The sequence below is a fragment of the Rhincodon typus genome, chromosome 24, assembly GCF_021869965.1.
Source record: "Rhincodon typus isolate 14 chromosome 24, sRhiTyp1.1, whole genome shotgun sequence".
NCBI classification, from domain to species: domain Eukaryota; kingdom Metazoa; phylum Chordata; class Chondrichthyes; order Orectolobiformes; family Rhincodontidae; genus Rhincodon; species Rhincodon typus.
This window is the reverse complement of record NC_063355.1, coordinates 9,466,112-9,488,997: the sequence shown is the minus strand read 5'-3', so window position 1 is coordinate 9,488,997 and position 22,886 is coordinate 9,466,112. Positions and strand designations below refer to the sequence as shown.

Below are 22,886 nucleotides of genomic sequence, written 5' to 3'. Positions count from 1 at the left end.
TCCAGGGAGGACAGACAGGTCAAGGGGGCAGGATGAGGTTAGTAGGTAGGAGATGGGGGTGGGGCTTGAGGTGGGAGGAGGGGATAGGTGGGAGGGAGGACAGGTTAGGGAGGCGGGGACAAGCTGGGCTGGTTTTGGGATGCGGTAGGGGGAGGGGAGATTTTGAAGCTTGTGAAGTCCGCATTGATACCATTGGGCTGCAGAGCTCCCAAGCGGAAAATGAGATGCTGTTCCTGCAAACTTCGGGTGGCATCGTTGTGGCACTGCAGGAGGCTCAGGATGGACATGTTGTCTGAGAAATGGGAGGGGGAGTTGAAATGGTTCGCAACTGGGAGGTTCAGTTGTTTAGTGTGAACCGAGCGTAGGTGTTCTGCAAAGCGGTCCACAAGTCTTCGCTTGGTTTCCCCAATGTACAGGAGGCCACAACGGGAACAGCGGATACAGTATACCACATTAGCAGATGTGCAGGTGAACATCTACTTGATGTGGAAAGTCTTCTTGGGGCCTGGGATGGGGGCGAGGGGGCAGGTGTAGCACTTCCTGCGGTTGCAGGGAAAAGTGCCGGGTGTGGTGGGGCTGGTGGGGAGTGTAGAGCGGACAAGGGAGTCCCAGAGAGAGTGGTCCTTCCAGAAAGCAGATGGGGGGGTGGAGAGAAAAATGTCTTCGATGGTGGGGTTGGATTGCAGATGGCAGAAGTGTCAGAGGATGATGCATTGGATCTGGAGATTGGTGGGGCGGTACGTGAGGAGGAGGGGGATTCTTTTTTGGTTATTATTGCGGTGAGGGGGTGTGAGGGATGAGTTGCAGGAAATGCGGGAGACATGGTCAAGGGCGTTCTCGACCACTGAGAGGGGAGAAGTTGCGGTCCTTGAAAAACGAGGACATCTGAGATGTTTGGGAGTGGAATGCCTCATCCTGAGAGCAGATGCGGTGTAAGTGAAGGAATTGGGAATAGGGGATGGCATTTTTGCAGGAAGGTGGGTGGGAGGAGGTGTATTCTAGGTAGCTATGGGAGTCGGTGGGCTTGAAATGGATATCGGTTTCCAGGTGGTTACTAGAGATGGAAACAGAGAGGTCCAGGAAGGAGAGAGAGGTATCAGAGATGGTCCAGGTGAACTTAAGGTTGGGGTGGAAGGTGTTGGTGAATTGGATGAACTGTTCGAGCTCCTCGTGGGAGCACAAGGCAGCGCCAATACAGTCATCAATGTAACGGAGGAAGAGGTGGGGTTTAGGGCCAGTGTAGGTACAGAAGAGGGATTGTTCCACGTAACCTACAAAGAGGCAGGCACAGCTTGGGCCCATGCCGGTACCCATGGCCACCCCCTTTGTCTGTAGGAAGTGGGAGGAATTGAAAGAGAAGTTGTTGAGGGTGAGGACGAGTTCGGCTAAGCGGATGAGGGTGTTAGTGGAGGGGGACTGGTCGGTACTGCTGGACAGGAAGAAGCGGAGGGCCTTTAGGCCATCTGCATGGGGAATGCAGGTGTATAGGGACTGGACGTCCATGGTAAAGATGAGGTGTTGGGGACCAGGGAATTGGAAGTTTTGGAGGAGGTGGAGGGCGTGGGTGGTGTCAGGATGTCGGTAGGGAGTTCCTGGACCAAGGGGGATATCTCTGAAACAATTTTTCTTTTTGCTAATTTTAATAAGATCATATATATATAGTTTTTATTATCACAAAATAAAACATTTTCTTCCAAAAGTACATTGAACATATTTGCACGAGGCTGACAGTAACTGACCGCCACAGTTACCAAATAGGAGAAAGCAGACCACTTTATTAGCACCCCCATCATCTTCAACAGTCACTGTCTCCATTGTCTTCAATAGTCACTGTCTCCATTGTCTTCAATAGTCACTCCCACCCGAGTCTTCAACAGTGGCAGCATTGTGCAAAAGGTACAACGCATACTGCAGTTACTCACCATCATTAGACATTCCAGATTTTTTTAAAAACTGAATTCAAATTCCATCATCTGCTGTGGCAGGATTTGAACCCAGGTCTCTAGGACATTACCTGGATCTCTGGATTAACAGTTCAACGATAATACCCACTAAGCCATCACCTCAGATGACAACTTATTAAAAATAATATTTTAAGCACACATTAACAATATGAAACATTTTAACTTGAATAGCTCTACATTCCAATAGAACAAATTAGGATCCTATGAATGGAACAGAGCTGAAATAATTTTAAATGAAGAAGGTGCTCAATTATTCAGAGCAATTAACTCAACAACATGGGGAGACAATACCTACAACAGAATTCTGAATCACAGAATCAAAAATAACCAAACAAAAAAAGTGCATGGGAACCCAAGAAGTAAGTCTCACTGTTATGGTTTTCAATATAAAAAGCACTTCAATAATCTGTACTCCCTTCACAGTCAAACATCATCTGCTCTATCATCTTGGAAATGTCTTAAGCTATTGCTACTACATTAAACACTTACATAAAAGAAAGTCAGTGGTTATCATAATTTCTGTATGGTTTGTTCAAAAGGACCAAGAACAATAGCTACCTTACAGAAAGCTGTATACTAGATAGCTCGACACAAAAGCCTTCATTTCCATTGCCTTAAAAAGGAGATTCTTCCCATTTCACTCAACAAAAATAACTGATCTCAAATCCAGTTGGTACAAAAGGTACTAACAATTACAATTACATGCAAATTTAGGACTGGCTGTGTGAACATATTAATAGTCACTTAGTATCAATTTTCATTTTCCACAAGCCTTTATAATGTTGCAAAGTTCGGTAGAGTACTTGTGAATTGGGAAGCAGGAAGTTAGAATTTGGTGTTTGTAAAGTGCTAGGGGGGGAAAGCATCGCATGTTCCCCTTAAAAGATAATGTGCTTTTCTGTGCTTAGGGGTTTAAAATGGATGTCTGTGAGCAGCAGCTTGAAAGTTTGCAAGTGTTCACAGAACACCCAAATTGAAACATTTGTATTGAAAGGCCGTACAATTAGCAGGCCAAGCAGCAGATTTTACCAAGACAGCAGGCTTTGAATTTAGCCAATCAATTTGAAGCAGCTACTTAAATTTAATAGGTTTTTGGTATCTAAGACCGATGATTTTGACAACATAGCCTAATCCTTATTATAAGAAATATTGGTATGTCATCAAGGGTGTAAAAGGGGGCAGTTGGACATAGAGCCTAGAGCTAGCTGCCATCTGCCGGAGCTAACGGCCCTCAGCTTTCAAGAGAGAATCGCTGCTTCTCACAGCCTCCTTTATGTCTTGGAGAAAGCACCATCTAAATAACAACAGTACCAATGGCACAACTAGTTAATATATCTGACGGAAGAATCGACAGAGAAGGCACAGAACATTCTGGAAGACATGTAACCTGGCTGTAATTTCAAGAGACTAAATTCCATTTTTTTTTTTAAACAGTTATTTAAGTCAGCATGATTTGCTTTTTAAACTAAAATGAGCGTGTTCTATCAAAGACAGCTAATTTAGCCAGATAACTTATATAGTTGGTAAGAAAAAAAGACCATGTATGACAGTTAATTATAGGATAGAAGTGCAAAGCAATTATTACTTCCCATTACAAGGAACATATAAACTAATAAAAAAAAACTACTCTTAACAAGTGAGATTGTACTTCTATTTGCTGTTTTAATTACTATTACAGGTAGAGAACCTCTAATCTTGCTACTCGAAAAGCACGGTGTCTGAAAACCAGACATATTTATAAACTTTCATGCAATCTTAATTGAATGTTGTTTTTTTAAGTCCTGGACAATTTGGTTAGGCACTGTTTGGTTAGTTCTGAGGAAGGGTCACCAGACCCAAAACATTAATTCTGATGTTTTCTTCACAGATGCTGCCAGACCTGCTGAGCTTTTCCAGCAACTTCTGTGTTGGTTAGGCACTACATTACTACAGTATAGCTCCAGACTAGTTATCAGCTTTGCCACTTCATGTGCTGCTCTATCCTGCTCCATGATCCACCTGATCCAATTTGACCCAAATTACACATTGTCTGATCCATCTGACCTGCAAACTGGAAATCTCTCTCAGGCTCAGTCCCAATGATAGCAAATCTGAAGTACTTATATTTATAATACAGTTTAAGAAATTAAGATCGGAGACATCATTCTCAGATGGTGTTCCTTGTAAGAAACATCCCTTGAAGGAAGTTTTACTTTAGTTCATCTTTAGACAAGCTAACAACCTACACACGAGTACCATTCCTTTCCTACTAAATGAGAATGCAGGATGCCTCACAGATGCTTACCTATGAACGTAGCCCATCTGGTGAACACTATGAATGGCTAGAACTAACTCAGCCAGATAGAATTGAGCCATACTCTCATCAAACTGATCATCGTAACGATTCAGGAGTGCCAATAGGTCCCCTCCCGGTTGGTATTCCATTACCTAAAAGCAAAACACAAATCATTTTAATATAAATGCTGCACACAGCTGTAGAATATATTTATTTAACATCTGTTCCATACGGCATGTAACTTTTGACATAATAGACTTCCATGCATCCAAGTTGGGAAATAAATAATTGCTGCGTTCTCATTCAGATAGCAGTTCCAGAAAGGCATGTATGTATTTCGATATCAGGAGAAATGAGTCATGGAGGTGAGCTGTCTATTCTTAACTCAAAGATAGGCACAGGTAGTCCTCAATTAACACAATTTTTACTTTGCTACCCATCATTCCATGTCATTAGCAATAACTTACATGATTCCCAGCAACCACCTCTATCAATCATTGCTCCTAAGCATTTTAACCATGGAAGCAAAGAAATGGCAGCTAAGAAAAAGAGGAAATGTATTTCAGAGAGTTAAATTGGACACACTTTCAAAATTCGAGTATGGCAAGCAAAACATGGATATCCAGAGAGTTTTGGATCTCACTGATTCAACCTTGTGCACAATTCAAATGTACTGCTGATAAACTAGAGCAAGTGGTAAAAGCGTGACTCAAATTGGTCATGCATGTCTATGGTAATGAATGATTTACATGAGTTTCTACAGTAATGTATGTTTTGAAATAATGTGGTTTCATTTAAAAGGGTTGTTTTCAAGAACTTAATTATTACGTTAAAACGACACCTATCTGGAATTACCTATCAAGGAAGCTGCCAGTATACCTGGAGCCATACCTGAGCAAGTCAGAATCTTTATAAAGATATGTGGAGAAAATTGAAATAAACCCATTTTCAGTGAGAAAACAAAATTTGGCTAGTTTCGCCCAAATCAAAAACTTCAGCACCCTTTGATGAGATTTAAGATTCAACAATCAGGAGCTGAGCAATCCTCCTGTGTACTGGATAGTAAGTGTACCACTGGGCCAAAATGTCTGAGAACAAGTTCCGAACAAGTTATAGCATATCTGAGCAGGCTGATTAAAAATATTTACAAGGTACTAAGTACATATTCCAAAAGGAAAAATGTTGCCAACTACAGTCATTGGTTTTTAAACAGTTCAGTATTAATTTGACCCACCTAAAAAGTAAGCTCCATCTGCAAATCAGCCTTCAATTAATTAGACTATCGGCTTGCCTAGGATTTAGCAGAGATCAGCACCCTATGTGACTAGGTGTCTCAGTTCCTTTAAAACCAATACATTCCTTTCCTTTGCTTTCCATCAGACCTGATAAAGACAACAAACCGAGTTCACTTCCAAATTATGTCAGTTGTATTGTTATGGCTAGAGTGATAGAGTAGGTCAATGTTTTGACTATCAGGTTGACTACTGAATGAAACTGTAGATGAAGCCCAAATTCTCTAAAGTGCATATACATCGCATGCAAGTGATTATTTGCTGTTTCAGTTACCTGCAATCAGAAGCAGGCAGTGTCACACTGCTTTAAGTAAGAGGGTCAAGTGGAAAAGTATACACTTTTATGCATCAGGAGAAGCATTTGTCAGGCAAGTACTCCAGTCTTGTGCAAGTAGTTTTAGATAAAAGGGGCAGTTGCGCAAAATTGCAATGCTTGTAGTTCCAAATTAGAGCTTTTGGGTAATCAAGCTTTTTGGAGTTCACCTTGACGAATGACAGATACAGCTTTCCCAGCATTCCTTTAACAAATAGGTGCAAAAGCACACAAATATTGCATTTTTTTAAAAAAGTGAAATGTAGCAGTAACACTGTATATTTAAATATGCAGTAATTTTCCCATTTAAGATATTTTTAAATAGATTTGGCTTATAGGAAGTAATCATTATTTTAAACTGTCTCCCAATTATTCCAGATATCCTTTTTTTTTTGCTGTCCCAAAACATTAAAGCAGTTAACAGAAAACACCATCAACTCTCACCCAACTCTATCCTGGGGTGTTACAGTAGCTCAATGGTCAGGGACAGTGCCGAAGACCTGGGTTTGATTCCAACCTTGGGTGACTGTCTGTTTACAAGTTCTCCCATGTCTGTGTGGGTTTCCTCTGGGTGCTCTGGTTTCCTCCCACAGTCCAAAGATATGCAGGTTAGGTGGATTGGCCACGGGAAATGCAGGGTTACAGAGCTAGGGCAGGTGGGTGGGTCTGGGTGGGATGCTCTTCGGAAGGGTTGGTGGACTCGAAGGGCCAATGGCTTCCTTCCACAACATAGGGATTCTATGATAGTAAATATAAAATAAACCTGCCAACAAAACCAGAATCTCTCAGGACACCAGTGTCCAGACATATCCAGAGAGTTGATCATCTGCCCATAGATCTTATACTGAGAGTTTTGTCCAACTGGAGCCCAATCACTGCATCCGTCCACTCTATCTTGTGGCTTGTGCTGTTGTTGTTCCTCTTGTCATTCTTCAAGAGGAGCAAAACGAACTGCATAAATTTCTTCCCAAGATTTGGTGAAGGCTGGCAATAGAGAATTGTTACTGCATGCAGGATATTTGAAGTGGCTTCAAAGGATTAGGCAATCACCTGCTGATTGACCCTGGAACATTACTGACAAGCTGGGCAAATTGGTCTCCTGGCTGTCCAAGCCAAACTGAAAGGTTAAAGAGACACTTAATTGCTGCTTGTGTAATTTAGTTACCTCAAAGCAGTTCTCTGATCCATTTCAAACCATCAAGATGAAACTTGGAGGAGGACAGAATTGATGTCAAAAAGTTGAGACCTAATGTCACCTTTAGGGGTATTAGCTTCATGATGCGCCCAGGCCATTTTCCACTTGCCTGTGAGTAATCGTCCCTTAGAGACTGAATGCATTCCATGTCAGTGTTAATCATGTATTAATTGGGCATTTAATTGTCTCCTGTTGATAGGTATCAACTGGGGATTCACTTGTACTCCTTTGAGGCACAGTGGAAGTGTCCCTACCCCTGGACCTGGAGGCACAGGTTTAAGTCCCACCTGCTCCAGAGACGCATAATAACATCTCTGAACAGGTTGTTTAGAAAAAAACATTTTCAAAAGAAAATGAGATTAGAAGAGTCAACATGTGTAAAACATTATATTCCTGGACTTTTGTAGTGCAGTGGTAGTGCCCTGACCCTTGGTTCAAGACCCACCTGCTCCACCTCTGAACAGATTGATTAGAAAAATAGGTTGAACAAAAAAAAAAAAATTTAACTGGTACTCCTTTGTATTAGGGTTAGGTTTAGGGTTAGTGCAGTGGGCCAGCTTCAATTCCCACCTGCACCAGAAGTGCGTAATAACATCTCTGAACTAATTCGTAGAAAATATTCAAGTCCTGCCTGTTCTGGAAGTGTGGTATTTAATAACATATCTGAATAGGTTGATTAAAAACAACAACAGAGCGGTCCAACTGACCTGGATCCTGCAGTCAGCAAACCCCAGAGATCATTAAGAAATAGTCTAATTGAACTTACACTCAAGTGGAGAGTTTTTTTCTCTTTATTCATTCATGGGATGAGGGCATCACTGGCTAGGCAGCAGTTATTGCCCATCCCTAATTGCCCAGAGGGCGGTTACGAGTCAACCACATCGCTGTGGGTCTGGACTCACATGTAGGCCAGACCAGGTAAGGATGGCAGTTTCCTTTCCTAAAGGACATTACTGAACCAAATGAGTTTTTCCAACAATCGACAATGGATTCATGGTCATCATTAGACTCTTGGTTCCAGATATTTATTGAATTCAAATTCCACCATCTGCCATGGCGGGATTCAAACCCCTGTCCCCAGAACATTATCCAAGTCTCTGGATTAACAGTCCAGCGATGATACCACTAGGCCATCGCCTCCCCTTGTAAATTAAATTAAAAAATTCTTGTACTCCTTTGTTAGGGCTCTTGTGGCTCAGTGATAATCTCCCTACATCCAAGCCAGGAGTCCAGGGTTCAAATTCTACCTGCTCCAGAGCTGTGTAATAACATCTCAGAATGGTTTAATTAGAAAAGATCTTGTACTCTTTTGTGTAGGTGCAGACTGAAACTGTGTTTGTTGGGTTTGGAGATGCACGTATGTAATGTGTTTTTAAGTAAAACCTTATGATTACCTATTCTTCAGCACTTGCTATTTAGGGTGCAGTCAGTACGTTTTGGAATAACCAATTATTTTATCAGTGCTGAATATCAGCATCATGACTTCATCCCCATAATGGACAGTATACAGCAGTAGTGACCCTACCACTGAATCAGGAGGCTATGGGTTAAATTCCCACCCACTTCAGAGGAATATAATAACACTTTTGAACAGATGGATTTGAAAATATTTACAGACTGCCAACCAGTGACAACATTAAGCTAGAAAAAAATCTCAATTGCTTAAATACACAAACAGACAATACCTGTTCGAAGTAAACAATCATCACTCAAACTCCGTCTCTCTCACCATCCTCAAAAAGAAATCAAGCACTTTGCAAATCAAACAGACCCCACAATGCTGTACAAATATGCATATGCATTGATTCGAAGATCACTAGCGACATCCCCTGGCATAAAGCAGGTGTTACATTCTTGAAGAAAAATTTACAGCTTCATAGAAAAGCAATAGCGTTCACCCATATAGTTTTTTGTTGGCACAAATATCTCATTATTTCAGCAACTTTATTTATTTATACACATTGACAAATGCCTTTATTGCACTGTTTAAACAATATGTGGTTGAAACGATTGCACAGAGGCTGGTGTCCCGTTACCAAGTCACCCTTTACTTACATGTGCACAGTACACCGGCTGTGGCCAGCCAGCTCAGAATCAGTCCCTAAAGTAAGGAGATTGTGAATCCCCCTTTTTATTATTTATTCATTCTTCTTTTCAAAAAAAAAAAAAATAGGAGGCTCACCCAGCCAAAAAGAGAGCAGAGTCAACAGTACAGTCCAACAGGTAGAGCTTCCTCCTCCACAGTACAATGATTCCAAGCTGGCTGGCCATAGCCAGTCTCTGAAGGGAGGAGATTCTGAATCTCCTGTTTATATATGGCAGCCAGGGTTCCCTGATTGACCCAGGTTAACAACCCCAATCAAGGATTTCATGGTCAACAGGATCCACCTGGTTCCAATCACTACAGTCAGACTACATAAACTAAGGAAAAATTATACGGTAATTTTTGGCAAACTTGAGTGGTTTAGAAACTTGATTTTCCATGCACTCTCACTGCTATTCACGCAGTGATTTAAGCAACGATTACCAACTAAATGCATCCATTAGGCCTAAAGTATGAAAACATTACAAATAATAGCAGGCAAACCATATATCACTGAATTTGCTCAACCGTTCAATTAGATCACGAATAATTGTTTTTAAATCTCAACTCTACTCATTCACATAATCCCAATATCCCAAAGTTCAGTCCATATTTAAAAATCTCTCTCTCGAACATAATCAAAATAAACATTCACAGCCCTTTGTGGCAGACAATTCTAAAGATTCTCAATCCTCCAAATGAAAATACTGCTCATCTCAGTCTAAAGTCCCTGATCCCAATCATGGGGTACTTCTGGACTCTACAGGGGAAAATTCACTTGATCCCAACGGGTCCGTTAATCATGTTATATATTTCAATGAGATCACCTCTCCTAGCCAACTCTTTTTTCAAAGGACAATCCTGGAGTCAATTTAATTAAATTTTGTTGCACCTATTCCAGGGTGAATAGATTCTGAGACTGACCATAGCTGTGCTCAGCATTTCAAAAGGCCTGGCAGAAGAAAACGGTGGTGGGTTAGCGGTGTTGTTATGGCATGAATAAGTATGACAGCAAACAGCATCTTGAATCGGAAGACGTAGAATCCATGTGTAGGAGTAAGAAATAAAAAGAGAAAGATTACACTGGTAGGTCCTCTAACAGTAGCTATATGGTGAGACAGAGAATAGATCAGGAGATAATGAGGGCATGCAACAAAGTCAGTGCGTTATTCATGAATGCATTTAATCTTCATGTAAATTAAGTTAGGCAGATTGGTAGAAGAAGCAATAAGGATAAATTCATACAGTGCATTTGAGACAGTTTTCTAGAACAATAATGTTGCAGATCCAACCAGGGATGAGGCTATTTTGGATCTGGTGATTTGTAATGAGGCAGGTTTAATAAATTATATCAAAGTAAAAACAATTCCCAGGGAAACAGTGGCCATAACATGGTAGAATTTAGCATTCAGTTGGAGGGAAGGAACTCAGGTTGGAAACAATTGTTCTAAGCTTAAAAAGGGCAATTACAAAGGAATGAGGGCAGAGCTGGCTGGTGGGAACTAGGAAACAGGTTTAGCAACAAAGACAGTTGATACAATATTTAAGAAAATAATGGCGCACAGCAAAGACTAATTCCAGTGAGGAAGAAAGATTCTAAAAAGGGGACAAACCAACCATAAACAAAGTTAAGAATAGCATCAAATAGAGAAAAAAAACAATGCGGCAAAGATTAGTGCAAACAAGAACGTTTGGAAAGTTATAAAACCAACAAAAGGTGACCAAAAATATTAAAGTATGGAGAAAATGAACTTTGAGGGTAAACGTATAAGTAACATCAAGACAACATCAGGAGCTCCTTTAAATATATGCAAAGGAAGAAAGAAATTAAAGTGAACATGGGCATGTTAGAGAAGGAAGCTGAAAAAATAATAATGGGGAACCGGGAAATGGCAGACAAGTTTAATACATTCACAGTAGGAGACACTAAAGCATTCCAAAATTTATTTAATAATCAGGGGGCAAATGCATGATCGTTGTTATATTTACTTCCCATCACTAGAAAAAAAAGCACTGGGGAAATTAATGATGCTAAAGACCAATAGGTCCACTGGACCTGACAGAATGCATTCTAGGATATTAAAGTAAGATAAGTGAATAGAGATAGTGAATAACTGGTAGTTAACTTCAAAGACTCCTTAGATTCTGAAAAAATCCCAGAGGATTGGAAAACTATCAATGTAACACCTTTATTTATAAAGGGAAGGACTCAAGAAAAAGCAGGTAATTGTAGGCTAGTTAGCTTAGTGTTGGTTATTGGGAAAACATTGGTGTCTATTATAGAGGATGTAACAGCAGAATACAGAATGTGGTTACACAGAGTCAGCATAACTTCATGAAGGGTAAATCATGCCTGACAAATTTATTAAAATTCTTTGAGGTAAAAAGTAGGATAGATAAAATGGAAGCATCGGATGGACATATTTGGATTTTAAGAAGGCATTTCATATAGTACCACACATTAGGCTATTTAGTAAGATAAGAACCAATCGTGTTGGCATCGTATATGCATAGTATATTAGCATGGGTAGAGAATTGGCAGCAGAGATTTGGGATAAAGGGAACATTTTGAAGATGGCAATCTGTGCCACAGGGATCAGTTCTGGGGCACAATTGTTTACAATACATAATAATAACTTGGATGAGGAAAGTGACTGTACTATAGGTGCGAATGTAAGTGGCAAGAATCACACAGAGTCTGCAGAGGGATACACTCAGGTTAAGTCAGGGGGCAAAGACATTGCAGATGGAATATAAAATGAAAAAAAAAAAAGAGAGAGGTTATGAAGTTTGGCAGGAAGAATAGAGGAGGTGAATTATTTAAATGGAGAAAGATTTCAGAAAGCCGTAGAGCAGAGTGATTTTGGAGTCACCATCCATGTATCACAAATAGCTAGCAAAGTTTAGTAGATAAAAGGGAAGGCAAATGGAATGTTGGTATTTATTTCAAAGGGAATGGAGTATAAAAGGTAGGGAGGTCTTACTATAATTACTCTAAGGCACTAGTCAGATCACAGCTGGAATACTATGAACAGTTTTGGTCCTCTTGTCGAAGGAAAAATAGTCATTTTAGGCAATCCAGATAAGGTTCACTAGGCTGATACCAATTACGTCTTCTGAGGAGAAGTTGACTTTATTCATTGCAATACAGAAGACAATCTTGTTGAAACATAAAAGATTCTTAGCAGACTTGACAGGGTAGTTGTAGAAAGGTCAATTACCCTTGTGGGAGAATCTAAGACCAGAGGGCATAATCTCAGAATAAGGGTTATACATTTAAAAACAGAGATGAAGAGAAATTTGATCTCTCAGTTGGTCATGAATCTGTGGATTTCTTTAGCTCAGAGGGCTATCAAGACTGGGTCACTAAGTATATTCAAGGCTGAGACAGAAGGATTTTTAAACAGTAAAGGAATCAAGGGTTATGGGAAGAAAGTGGAGTTGAGGATTATCAGATCAGCCATGATCTCATGGAATGGAGGAGAAGACTCGAAGGGCTGAATGACTTACTTCTGCTCCTGCATCTTATGTTCCTCTTGTGCGGTCTCAGTAAAGCCGTATATAACTGCAGCCTAACATTCTTATTCTTGTATTTCAACTTCCTTAAGATTAAAAGGTTAATATCTGCCTTTCCAACTCCTTGCTATGCCTTAATGTTAACTTTCAAAGGTACCCAAAGCAGTCTACATTCTAACATTTACTTGTATTTCACCCTTATGCTCCATCAGTCACCTTCGTGCCCTCACTTAATTGGTACAGATTCTTTTTAGCTTCTTTTCATGCTGTTGTCTGCTTACTTTCCCAACTAGCTTTGTATTGTCTGCCAATATATGACCCTAATATTTCTGCTTCCTGTCTGTTAACCAATCCTCAATCCAAAGACATTAAGATGAAACAGTAATGTGCCTGCTTGAAGCTCAATTGCATGCATACTAAGTGAGGATAAAGTAAGATTTGACTATGATGCTGCCCAGAACTACGTGTGCCAAGCTTCATAGTCGATGTTCAAACATGGATGAGGACTATTTTGGGTAAAGTAGTTGCGAGCACTCATCAGCATATGGCCAGTTAATGAGTGAGAAATTACTTTGGATAAAAAATATTTTTGCAATGGAAATAAGTTGATGTTGTTGGATGTTTATTCTTCTCAAGTTATTAACTATTTTGCCATGGACAACTTAGTGGACACCAGCAGCCTTCTATGCGCAGACCTTATATAATCAGGTTAGCCAGCCTTTTTCCACTGTTTGTCATATTTGATGCTTCTCCACCTACTCACCAGATAGATATAAGCCTTATCCTGAAATATGTACTGTAATAATGGCAGCCAGGGACTGGTGCTGCGTGACAGGATACTGCATTCCTCCTCAAAAAACACCACCTGTCAACCAAGAAAAAATATCTAAGAGTGGGATGGGTAAAGCTTGGAAAGAGAAACAAAGCTGAGTCAATTCTAAACCATAACACTGATGTGTTATTGAAACCACACAATGATACAATAAAATCAGTACTTTACATATGGCATATATAATGCACCAAGTAACTTTCAGAGTACATAATTTAGTTTGTTCTCTTTCAAAAACTTGCTTAAGCTTCAATTCCTCCTTTCCCCATTTTTACTTTTGACCTTTTCATGTAAGAAACCTCTTGGGACTGATATGGAAGCTATTCCACTTCAGAATCCTATGATCTTTAAATAATCATGAAGAAGCCAGTGTCAAAGATCATTTTATATTTCTCAGCATTATACTCCATCAGCCACCTTCTTGCCCTCTCACTTAATTGTTTCATATTATTTTCAACTTCTTTTCATGCTGCTGACTGCATACTTTCCCAAAAAGCTAGTGTAACAATCCATTCACTGTTCAGTGATATGAAATTTCAATGTCCCTCAATACCAGGACTGAGCGGATTCTTCACATCGACCCAAACACCACCCTGTGAAGCTTGGGAATATTTCCCATTCTGCTTGGCCAACAAACATATCACCCCAGCAATTAGTAAATGCCACCATCAGCATTACATTTCATCTGTTTTAGAGGCTCCCCTCTGCCTTGGTGCTCAAAGGGAATCTTCAGCCGAGGTAGTGGGGAAAAGGAGGGCAAGAATATGTTCCTACTTCATGCTGGCCAGGTTTAATTCCATGAAGAAGGATTGACAGGTAAGGTCCAATACCAACCAGGAAGAACAATTTTGAACATAGACCAATAAGCCAGTTAATTCTGTGGCATTTTGGTTTAAAATCATAACAATAATGAACTACAGATGCATTGCAGGGCAATTGCTCCAAGCATGGGAAACCTTGAGTGTGCATGCACTCAATAAAGCCCTGTATCCATAGAGACAGCATCATATGACAACCATTTGCTTAGTGCAATCAGTAGATATTTGTTAATATCTACAACAGACATTTCGTCCATCATAAAAGGTAAACTCCTAGTTAAAAAATACTAATGAAAGTGCACTTTCATGTTAGCTCTCCTCTTATCTTTGGTACAGTATTGAATATCTCCACTACAATAAAGATTCAAAAAAATAACTCCTTCACAATTATACAAATTTATAATCAATATGGACAACTAAATATTGAAAAAAATTTGCGTTTGAGAGTCGAGAGTCTAATGCTGGGACACATTGTTGCACAGTCTGGCACCAAAAATGGAAGTTTTATACAGAAGCAGCTTGGGAAGGAGGAGAAAAATAAGGATTAATTTGGAGACCATGATTATGACGGAGTATTCTGCCCTGCATCTGACCAGTGATGCAGCTACCAGAAACAGTGTGTTTCTAAGCTAGAACATGGTCCATTCCACAGCAAATAAATCTCTCATGGATAATTTGGATTAAACAAAAAAATTGGGCAAGGATACCAATAAAGTGAGCTTTGATAATCGTGCTGTAAACAATAGAGTAGGCCAGGAATATGAACTAACCAACTCTCTTCACAGAGAGTTGGGATCATGTACACTGATTGGAATACCTTAAAGGAGCATTGCATGAAACCTTGAAACAACTTCAGCGTTAAATTTAAAATTTCCTTGAACAAAGCAGAGATTTTGACTTTTTTCAATAATCAATCAAGCATGATTACAACTGAACAAAATTGAACAAAACTAAACATTCAGCCAACCTCTAAGACCCACAGTGGCCATCTCTTACAAAACGTTACTAAGACACCCCTAAGTCTACACGACAGATATTGTCTTACGTTATCCTGTCCGACCAGCGCTTGCTTATTCATCACTTTCATCGCATAAACGTTGTTGGTGGCTTTCTCGCGTACAACCTGCACTTCTGCAAAGACACCACGACCAATCACACTTTGCACTTCGAAATCATCAGCACAAGGCTGCAACTCCCGCATTTCGGTCAGGATATCTCTGTCTGTGGACAGAAAAGACACTTTGAATCAATGCAAAACATCACGCATATCTAATCTAATACAAAATTGGTACTTAAAATGTTACCTGGGCTGAGCATCGTTAAATTGCTTGTTATTATACTATCTGCATGATTCACTGAGCTGCAGCAGTCCATATAGGGCAAACAAGCGTTCAGAATTTTAGCACTGATAAAGGATGGTTCTGCTCTGAAACAGGGGGGATACGACAGAGGAAGATCTCTCTTCCTCTTGCTCGAACACACTGTCTCTTGCTGCTGGATCACTTGCCTGTGTGGGTGAGTGAGAGAGAGAACACCCACTCACTTAGGTTCCAGCACATTCTATTTGATCTCTCATTGGTTCCACTGCATCCTCATGTCTTGCTTAAAGACAGCAGACTCCAGTGACCTTCTGGCCCAATACCAACCAACATAACTAAGCTTTAAATTGTTTATGTTTACTGTTAATTTGTGCTCAAATTATACCTTAATGTTCATCAATATTAGTCAAAGAATTCATCATGCAAGGAAGATAGGAACAGAATAACAGAATTGAGATGTTGTACACACAGCACAGCCTGAAGGGGCTGGGGCAATTTTCTCCATGACAGGATACACAGAGGAGAAACCTGAGAGAGGTTAAAGATTAAGTGAGAGTTTAATTAGATAAACAGAAAAATTATACTTCAGGACTTCAAAACTGAAGTCATAAATACAAGACAGACACGAATAAATCCAATCGGAAATTCAGGAAAATGTATTTACCCAGAAGGATATAAATGTAGAAATACAAGCAAAGTTGAGGAGACTTGCATAGATCCATTAAAACATGCAGCTAGGTAGGAATGCAAAGGAGAAAAGAACAGAGGGAAATGCTTATGGTTTAAATTATTGTTACTTGTTCAGGGGCTGTGGGCTTTATTGACTGGGCTAGCATTTATTGTCCATTCCTGGTTTCCCTTGAGAAGTCATTGGTGAGGTGCCTTCTTGAACTTTTGGAGTCTACTTGGTGAAGGTAGACACACAATGCCATAATGGAAAGAGCCCCAGAATGTTGACCAAGTGACCTGCGGGAATGCCAATATATTTCCAAGTCTGAATGTTGAGCGGAGAAGAACTTGCAGGTGATGATGTTCTCATGTATCTACTGCCTTTGTCCTATCAAATGGTTGTGGTCGTGGATTTGGAAGGTACTAAGCAGCCTTGGTGAATTTCTGCAATGCGTCTTGCAAATGGTACAAACTGCTGCCGCTGTGCTTCAGTGGAAGAGGGAATGAATGTGGAGATTGTGCTAATCAACCTGCCTGCTCTGCACTGGATAGCGTCAGGCTTCTCTGTATGGTTGGAGCTGCATTCATCCAGGCAAGTGGGGGATATTCCATCACTCTCATGACTTCTCGAAAAGCCTGTTGATTATCCACAAGGGAAATGTAGTGAGTTACTCATTGCAGGATTGCTAGCCTCTGAACTGTTCTTGCAATTATAGTAATATATGGCTAGTCCTGTTCAGTTTCTAGTCAATGGTAACCCTCAGATGTCAATTCAGCGGGATTCAGTGATTGTAATGCAAAGGCCAATGGTTAGATTAAAATGGGATTGAACACTATGCCATCATCAGCAAACTTCCCTATGGTTTTAATTCCTTTTGGCAGGTCAAATACAAGAGGGAAGAATACAGTAAAAGGCAGGATCCTTAGGAGATTTGATATACAGAAGGATCTGGGGTCCAAATTCATAGTTCCCTGAAAATGGATAAGGTGGTAAATAAAGCATACAGCGTCCTTGCCTTTGTCAGCTAGTGCATTCAGCATAAAAGTTGGCAAGTCATATTGCAGCTGTATAAAACTTTAGTCAGGCCACATTTGGATATTATGTGCTGTTCTGGTTGCCACACTACAGAAAAAGCCATGGAAGCTTTGGAGAGGGTGCAAAAGACGTTTACTAGGATGTTGCCTGGATTGGAGTGTATTAGCTATAAAGAGAGGTTGGACAAACTCAGATTGTTTTCACTAGAATATCAGAAACAGAGAGGGGACCTGACAGAAGTACATAAAATTATGAGATACATGGATAGGGTTCATTGTCAGAGTGTTTTTTTCTCAGATGGAAATGTCAAATATTAGGGGCCATAGGTTTAAGGTGAAAGGGGGAAAGTTTAAAAGGAGATGTGCAAGGCAAGTTTTTTTAAAGAAAGCACAGAGGGTGCAGGTGTCTGGAACATGCATCCAGGGAAGGTGGTAGACACAGATACAATAGCAATGTTTAAAAGGCATTTGGACAGATACATGAACAGGCAGGAAATAGAGCGATACAGATGATATGCAGGCAGATGGGATTAGTTTAGAATGGCATCGTGATCAGCAGAGACATGGTGACCCTAGGGGCTTGTTCCTGCTGTATTGGTCTATGTTCTGATCTTATGATGGAGAGAAGGTCATTGATGTAGTAGCTGAAGATGGCTGGGTCCAGGACACTACCCTGAGGAACTCATGCAGAGATGTCCTATAGCTGAGATGATTGACCTCCAACATCACAACTATTTTTATTTACGCTAGGTATGACTCCAGCCAGCAGAGAGTTTTAGCCCAATTCCCGCTAACTCCAACTGTGCTAGAGCTTTTTAGTGCCACTCTCAGTCAACTGCAGCCTTGATATCAAGGGCAGTCACTTTCACCTCACCTCTCAAATTCAGCTGTTTTGTCCATGTTTGAAACAAAGCTGTAATGAAGTCAGGAGCTGAATGGCCCTAGTGGAACCTCAACTGGACATCAATAAACATGCTATTCTTAAGCAAGTGCTCCTTTATTGCAATGTTGATAACTTCCATCAATTTAACAAAGATCAAGAGCAGCCTGGTAATAGGCCAGGCTGAATTTTACTGCTTTGTCTGTATAGGACATACCCAGGCAACTTTCCACATGCTCAGACAGATGGCAGTGTACTGAAACAGTTTGGCTAGAGGCACAGCAAGTCCTGGAACACATATCTTCAGTACTATTGCAGAAATGTTGTCAGGCTCACAGCCTATGCAGTATCTAGTGCCTCTAGCCATTTCCTGATATCATGTGGAGTGAATCAAATTGGCAATGTTAAATTAAGAGAGGAGCAAGAGGAGGCTCATGCAGAACATAAACAAACAATTGACTAGATGGGCCAAATGGCCTTCCTTATACAGTATACTCTATATAACTTGATGTGTACAACAATGCAAAAAAAAAAAAGCAGAAAGAGTCTAATTTCAAAAATATCAGGGTGGGGGGGTGGGTGCAGTTTGAAGAATGGTGGAGACTTTGTTTTAGCTTTAGTAAGGAGCAGTGTAGTCTATTACAATTTGCCATTAACCAGCTTCCCTAATTTGTCCCTTGCAGTCATCTTTTTAATGGCATTGAACTGAAAATATATAGCTTGGAGAACAAACATGTGATTATCTTCCCTTCCTCATACAATACAGATATGTCACGTACAGTATACCATATCTCAAATCAAAGGTATTGGATAAGGCTGAAGAAAGCAGGAACTGATAAGAGGCCTAACAGGCTGCTTTGTGAATGGAATTATGCCGAGTCAGTCAGATCTGCTAAAAGTTAAAAAAGTGCAGGAAATCAGGAACTGCTGTCTGTACCAGATAAGACATGCATTTGGACAAAATATTCAGGATTGGTCATGTGCATGCATAATTTCAAATAAGGCACACATTTGGCACAGAAACTTGTGTATAAAGAGCCTGAAGAAATCCATTTGTTCAACAACACTTCCAAGATTAACGTTGTGCAGGAAGTACCTTATGTCAGAAGGCGTGGTGAAGACACTGCATAGCATTTCAGCTCGACCAGCTGTGAACCTTCATGGGTAATAACTTTTGGATTTAGTTACAGAAATCAGGATAGTGAAAGACAGTGATTGAGATATCTCTAGTGGTTAAAAGAGTGTTATTTGTTTAAGTACATAAATAAGTGAGTTGTAGTTTTATAGAGCTAAGTGTGTCCACTGTATCTTCATCTATGTATACATTGTTATCTCTCAGAGACGGGCAACAATGGTCAGTGAGTTTTCTCTGTTCCACATTAACCCAAATGCACCTTAATTAAGGCAGCTTCAAGTGGTCCATTAATGTAGATATCTCTCTCTACAAAGCAATTAATTACAGAGTAATTATTAGTACAAGTTTCCTTTAACACAATAAAAAAAAATCAGATATTCTAAAGAATCATCATAACTCAGCTCCTATTTGTTGTAAAAACCCGAAAGAACTGTGGATGCTGAGGAACCAGTTCTGAGGAAGGGTCACAGGACCCGAAACGTTAACTCTATTTTTCCTTCAAAGATGCTGCCAGACCTGCTGAGCTTTTCCAGCAACTTTGTTTTTGTTCCTATTTGGCCAAAAAACATGATGAAATGCACTTTCCATTTATTCTAAAGCATCTGAAGCATCAATATAGGAAAACAGAGGAAGGAGTTTGAGAGACAGCAGTACACAAATGCATAAGTAACCACTTACTATAGATCAACCATCAGCCCTGATACACCACACAAAAAGAAACATGAATCTTTCAGACCAATTACAACCTTATGGTGAAATACTCACACTTTTTCACAAAGTTGGCAACGTGTTTAACCTTTAACAGTTCAGGGTTATTACATTCATTAAACAGGACAAAAATTGCATCCAGAAGTCCTTCTCTGGTCAATAAGCAGCAAGATTGCTGATGCATTCGACCTGGAAATGAAGTCTTTCCCTGTTGACAAATTGAAATGAAATTTAGTGAATCCCCAACAGATTACCTACGCTATACGGGTTGTAAAACAAGGTTATCACTTATGTAGCATCTGCAATTGGTAAAATGTCCCAATATTCACAAGATAATTGTCAAACGACATCGGACATAATACACATAAGAAAATGAACCAAGTAAGTTGCTAGAGAATGTAGTTTGTACTGTGGTCCAAAGAATTCAGTCCTTCCAATATTTAGTTGTAGGAAAATTCTGTTCAGGATTAGGAGACAGGCAATAATAGGCCCTTAGGGGACTCCAAAGCAACATCTGGACAGAGAAAAGACAAGCCATTTTGAGTGATGCTATGGCTATAGATTCAAAGTGATTGGCCTCACATTTGTTTATATGAAATCCATCTCCCACAGTTTAGCCCATTCATTTAATCTAATAATACCTTCGCAATTTAATATTTCCATTTACCTGTCATTGAGTCAACAACAAATGGTTGAAACCCAACAAGGAACCTTTTGGAGCACTGTTAGTCACAACCTGCCAACTAGAATACCTAGAGTTACAGGTCATTTCTTAGCTTAGATTGGGTAACCAACAGAAAGCAGATAGTCAGAATAAACGGCTGTTTTTTCTGATTGGCAAGATGTGACTAGTGGGGTGCCACAGAGTTTTAGCCCTTAGATCTCAACTGTTTCCAGTGTTTTGGATGCAGGGATGAAAGGTACTATAGACAAATTTGTAGATGACACAAAAATACGTGGGACAGTAAGCTGTAATACAGAAATAACAAATTTCAGAGTGCTTTGGCATAGAAGGTTCTGGGTGTCCTTCCGCATGAATCACTGAAAACTAGTGTGTGGGTACAGCAGTCAGAATTTTGACATTTATTGCTAAAGGAAGAGAACATTAAAGTAGAGAAGTGTTGTTGTAACTGTACAAAGTATCAGTGAGACCACGCCTGGTGTATTGCGTAGTTTTGGTCTCCTTACACGAGGAAGGATGTAATTGCACAGAAGGCAGTTCAAAGAAGATTCACCAGATTGATTCAGAGGTGAGAGGTTTGGCTTGTGAAGACAGACTGAGCAGTTCCAGCTTATAATTGCTAGAATTTTTGACGAATGAGAGGAGATCTAATTGAGATATAAAAGACACTAAAGGACATTGACAACAGTGATGTAGAGCAAATGTTTCCTCTTGAGGGGCAATCTAGAAGGAGAGGTCATAGTTTTAAGATAGCATATTTAAAACAGATGAGAAGAAATTACTTCCCTCAAAATAGTCTGAATCTGTGGAATTCACTACCCCAGAGTGTGGTGGATACCAGTACACGGATTAAATTTAAGAAGGAGATAGATGGATTTTTAATTAGTAACAGGTTGAAGGTTAGGGGCAGCGGGCAGGAAAGTGGAGTTGAGGCCATGATGAGATCAGTCATGATCATATCGAATGACAATGCAAGCTCAAAAGAGGTGAATTGCCTACTCCTGTTCTTAGTTCTCATGCCCAAATTGTTGCTCCGTGTCTGCTATTGCTCAGTTCATTTCCTAACCAGGTGAGTAACTTCTCTTCAATTCCACAAGCATAAAATTTACCAATCAGTTCTTATGAGGGACTTTACCAAATGCCTTCTAGGAGTCAACATTCCCATTGGAGATGTTGAAAACATTTTTTTTGAAAAAGTACTCTTTTAAAATCTCTTTCCTCTTAATCTCTTTTTGTTTAAACCTCCCTTCACTTTCTCTACATGCGTAGATATTGAATGAAAAATATTCTAACTTTCACATCCCAGTAGACATTCTCACATTTCAGTATTGCGCCTTATCCATGCATTTCTAATTACTTCAAATACAGTGCAAAAGTCCACAGAAAATTGTGGACAAATGCCATTTATACACCTTAACGATTAAATCTGTGCCAAATAGTTTAGCATAAAGTTTCAAACGGAGATGAAAAGAACAAAATAACCTTATATAGAGTGCCTTACATAACTTATGAAATGGCAGGCATATCAAAATGATTTATTCAATTAAACATAGATTTTATCTCCCTAATCCAGCCCTCTCCAGTCCAGGAGTTCTGTGGTGCAGCACCCACAGTACTTCCAGTTTTCAAAAAAATCCATGGTGCTTCCAGTTTTCCAAATAAGACGCATTTAGCTGCTGTAAAGGCAGTTTAAAGCACAGCAAGCAGAGCAGGATTTGGTGGATGTTGACAAAGATGCACTAGTTGTCAATCAACTGACTGAAGAGATTGTGCAAATGGCATTGCATGGTGAAAGTAAAAAAAGAGGAAACTAGTGACAGTGAAGATGAAATCTTTTACATCTACCTTGGAGGAGAACAGTGAACATCAGCATCTCTGACACTGCAGACACTACTCAGATGGTAATCAGCAGGGGATTTCCTTGACCATGTTTGATCCCATGCTATGAGACCACATGGGTCACAGAGTCAACATTGATTTCTCCTAAGGTAAACCCTCACAACTCTATGCTATTTTGCCACTAACTGGCATGGATGCAATTCCAGAATGATGATGAAGGAGTTGGAGACATTGGTTGCACACAATAATTCAGTAAGTTCAGGTGATTGCTCAACAAGTCCATGGGGCAACTGCTTGTAAGGAAAGCAGATATGCTAAGTCATTGACATTGACA

The 22,886-nt window shown here is 40.0% G+C and overlaps 2 protein-coding genes across 3 annotated transcripts in view; one reads left to right on the top strand and one right to left on the bottom strand.

Moving 5' to 3' along the window:
- bicdl1 (BICD family like cargo adaptor 1) overlaps positions 1–22,886 on the top strand; it is a 298,028-nt gene that overhangs the window by 163,509 nt on the left and 111,633 nt on the right. The window lies entirely within an intron of this gene.
- Positions 1–22,886, bottom strand: part of cita (citron rho-interacting serine/threonine kinase a) — a 147,775-nt gene that overhangs the window by 118,856 nt on the left and 6,033 nt on the right. The window contains exons 3-6 of the mRNA XM_048611329.1: positions 20,089–20,239; positions 15,331–15,506; positions 13,402–13,503; positions 4,249–4,391 (exon numbers count right to left, since the gene is read on the bottom strand). Coding sequence (XP_048467286.1) covers positions 4,249–4,391; positions 13,402–13,503; positions 15,331–15,506; positions 20,089–20,239 — 572 coding nt within the window. The remainder of the gene's footprint in view (positions 1–4,248; positions 4,392–13,401; positions 13,504–15,330; positions 15,507–20,088; positions 20,240–22,886) is intronic.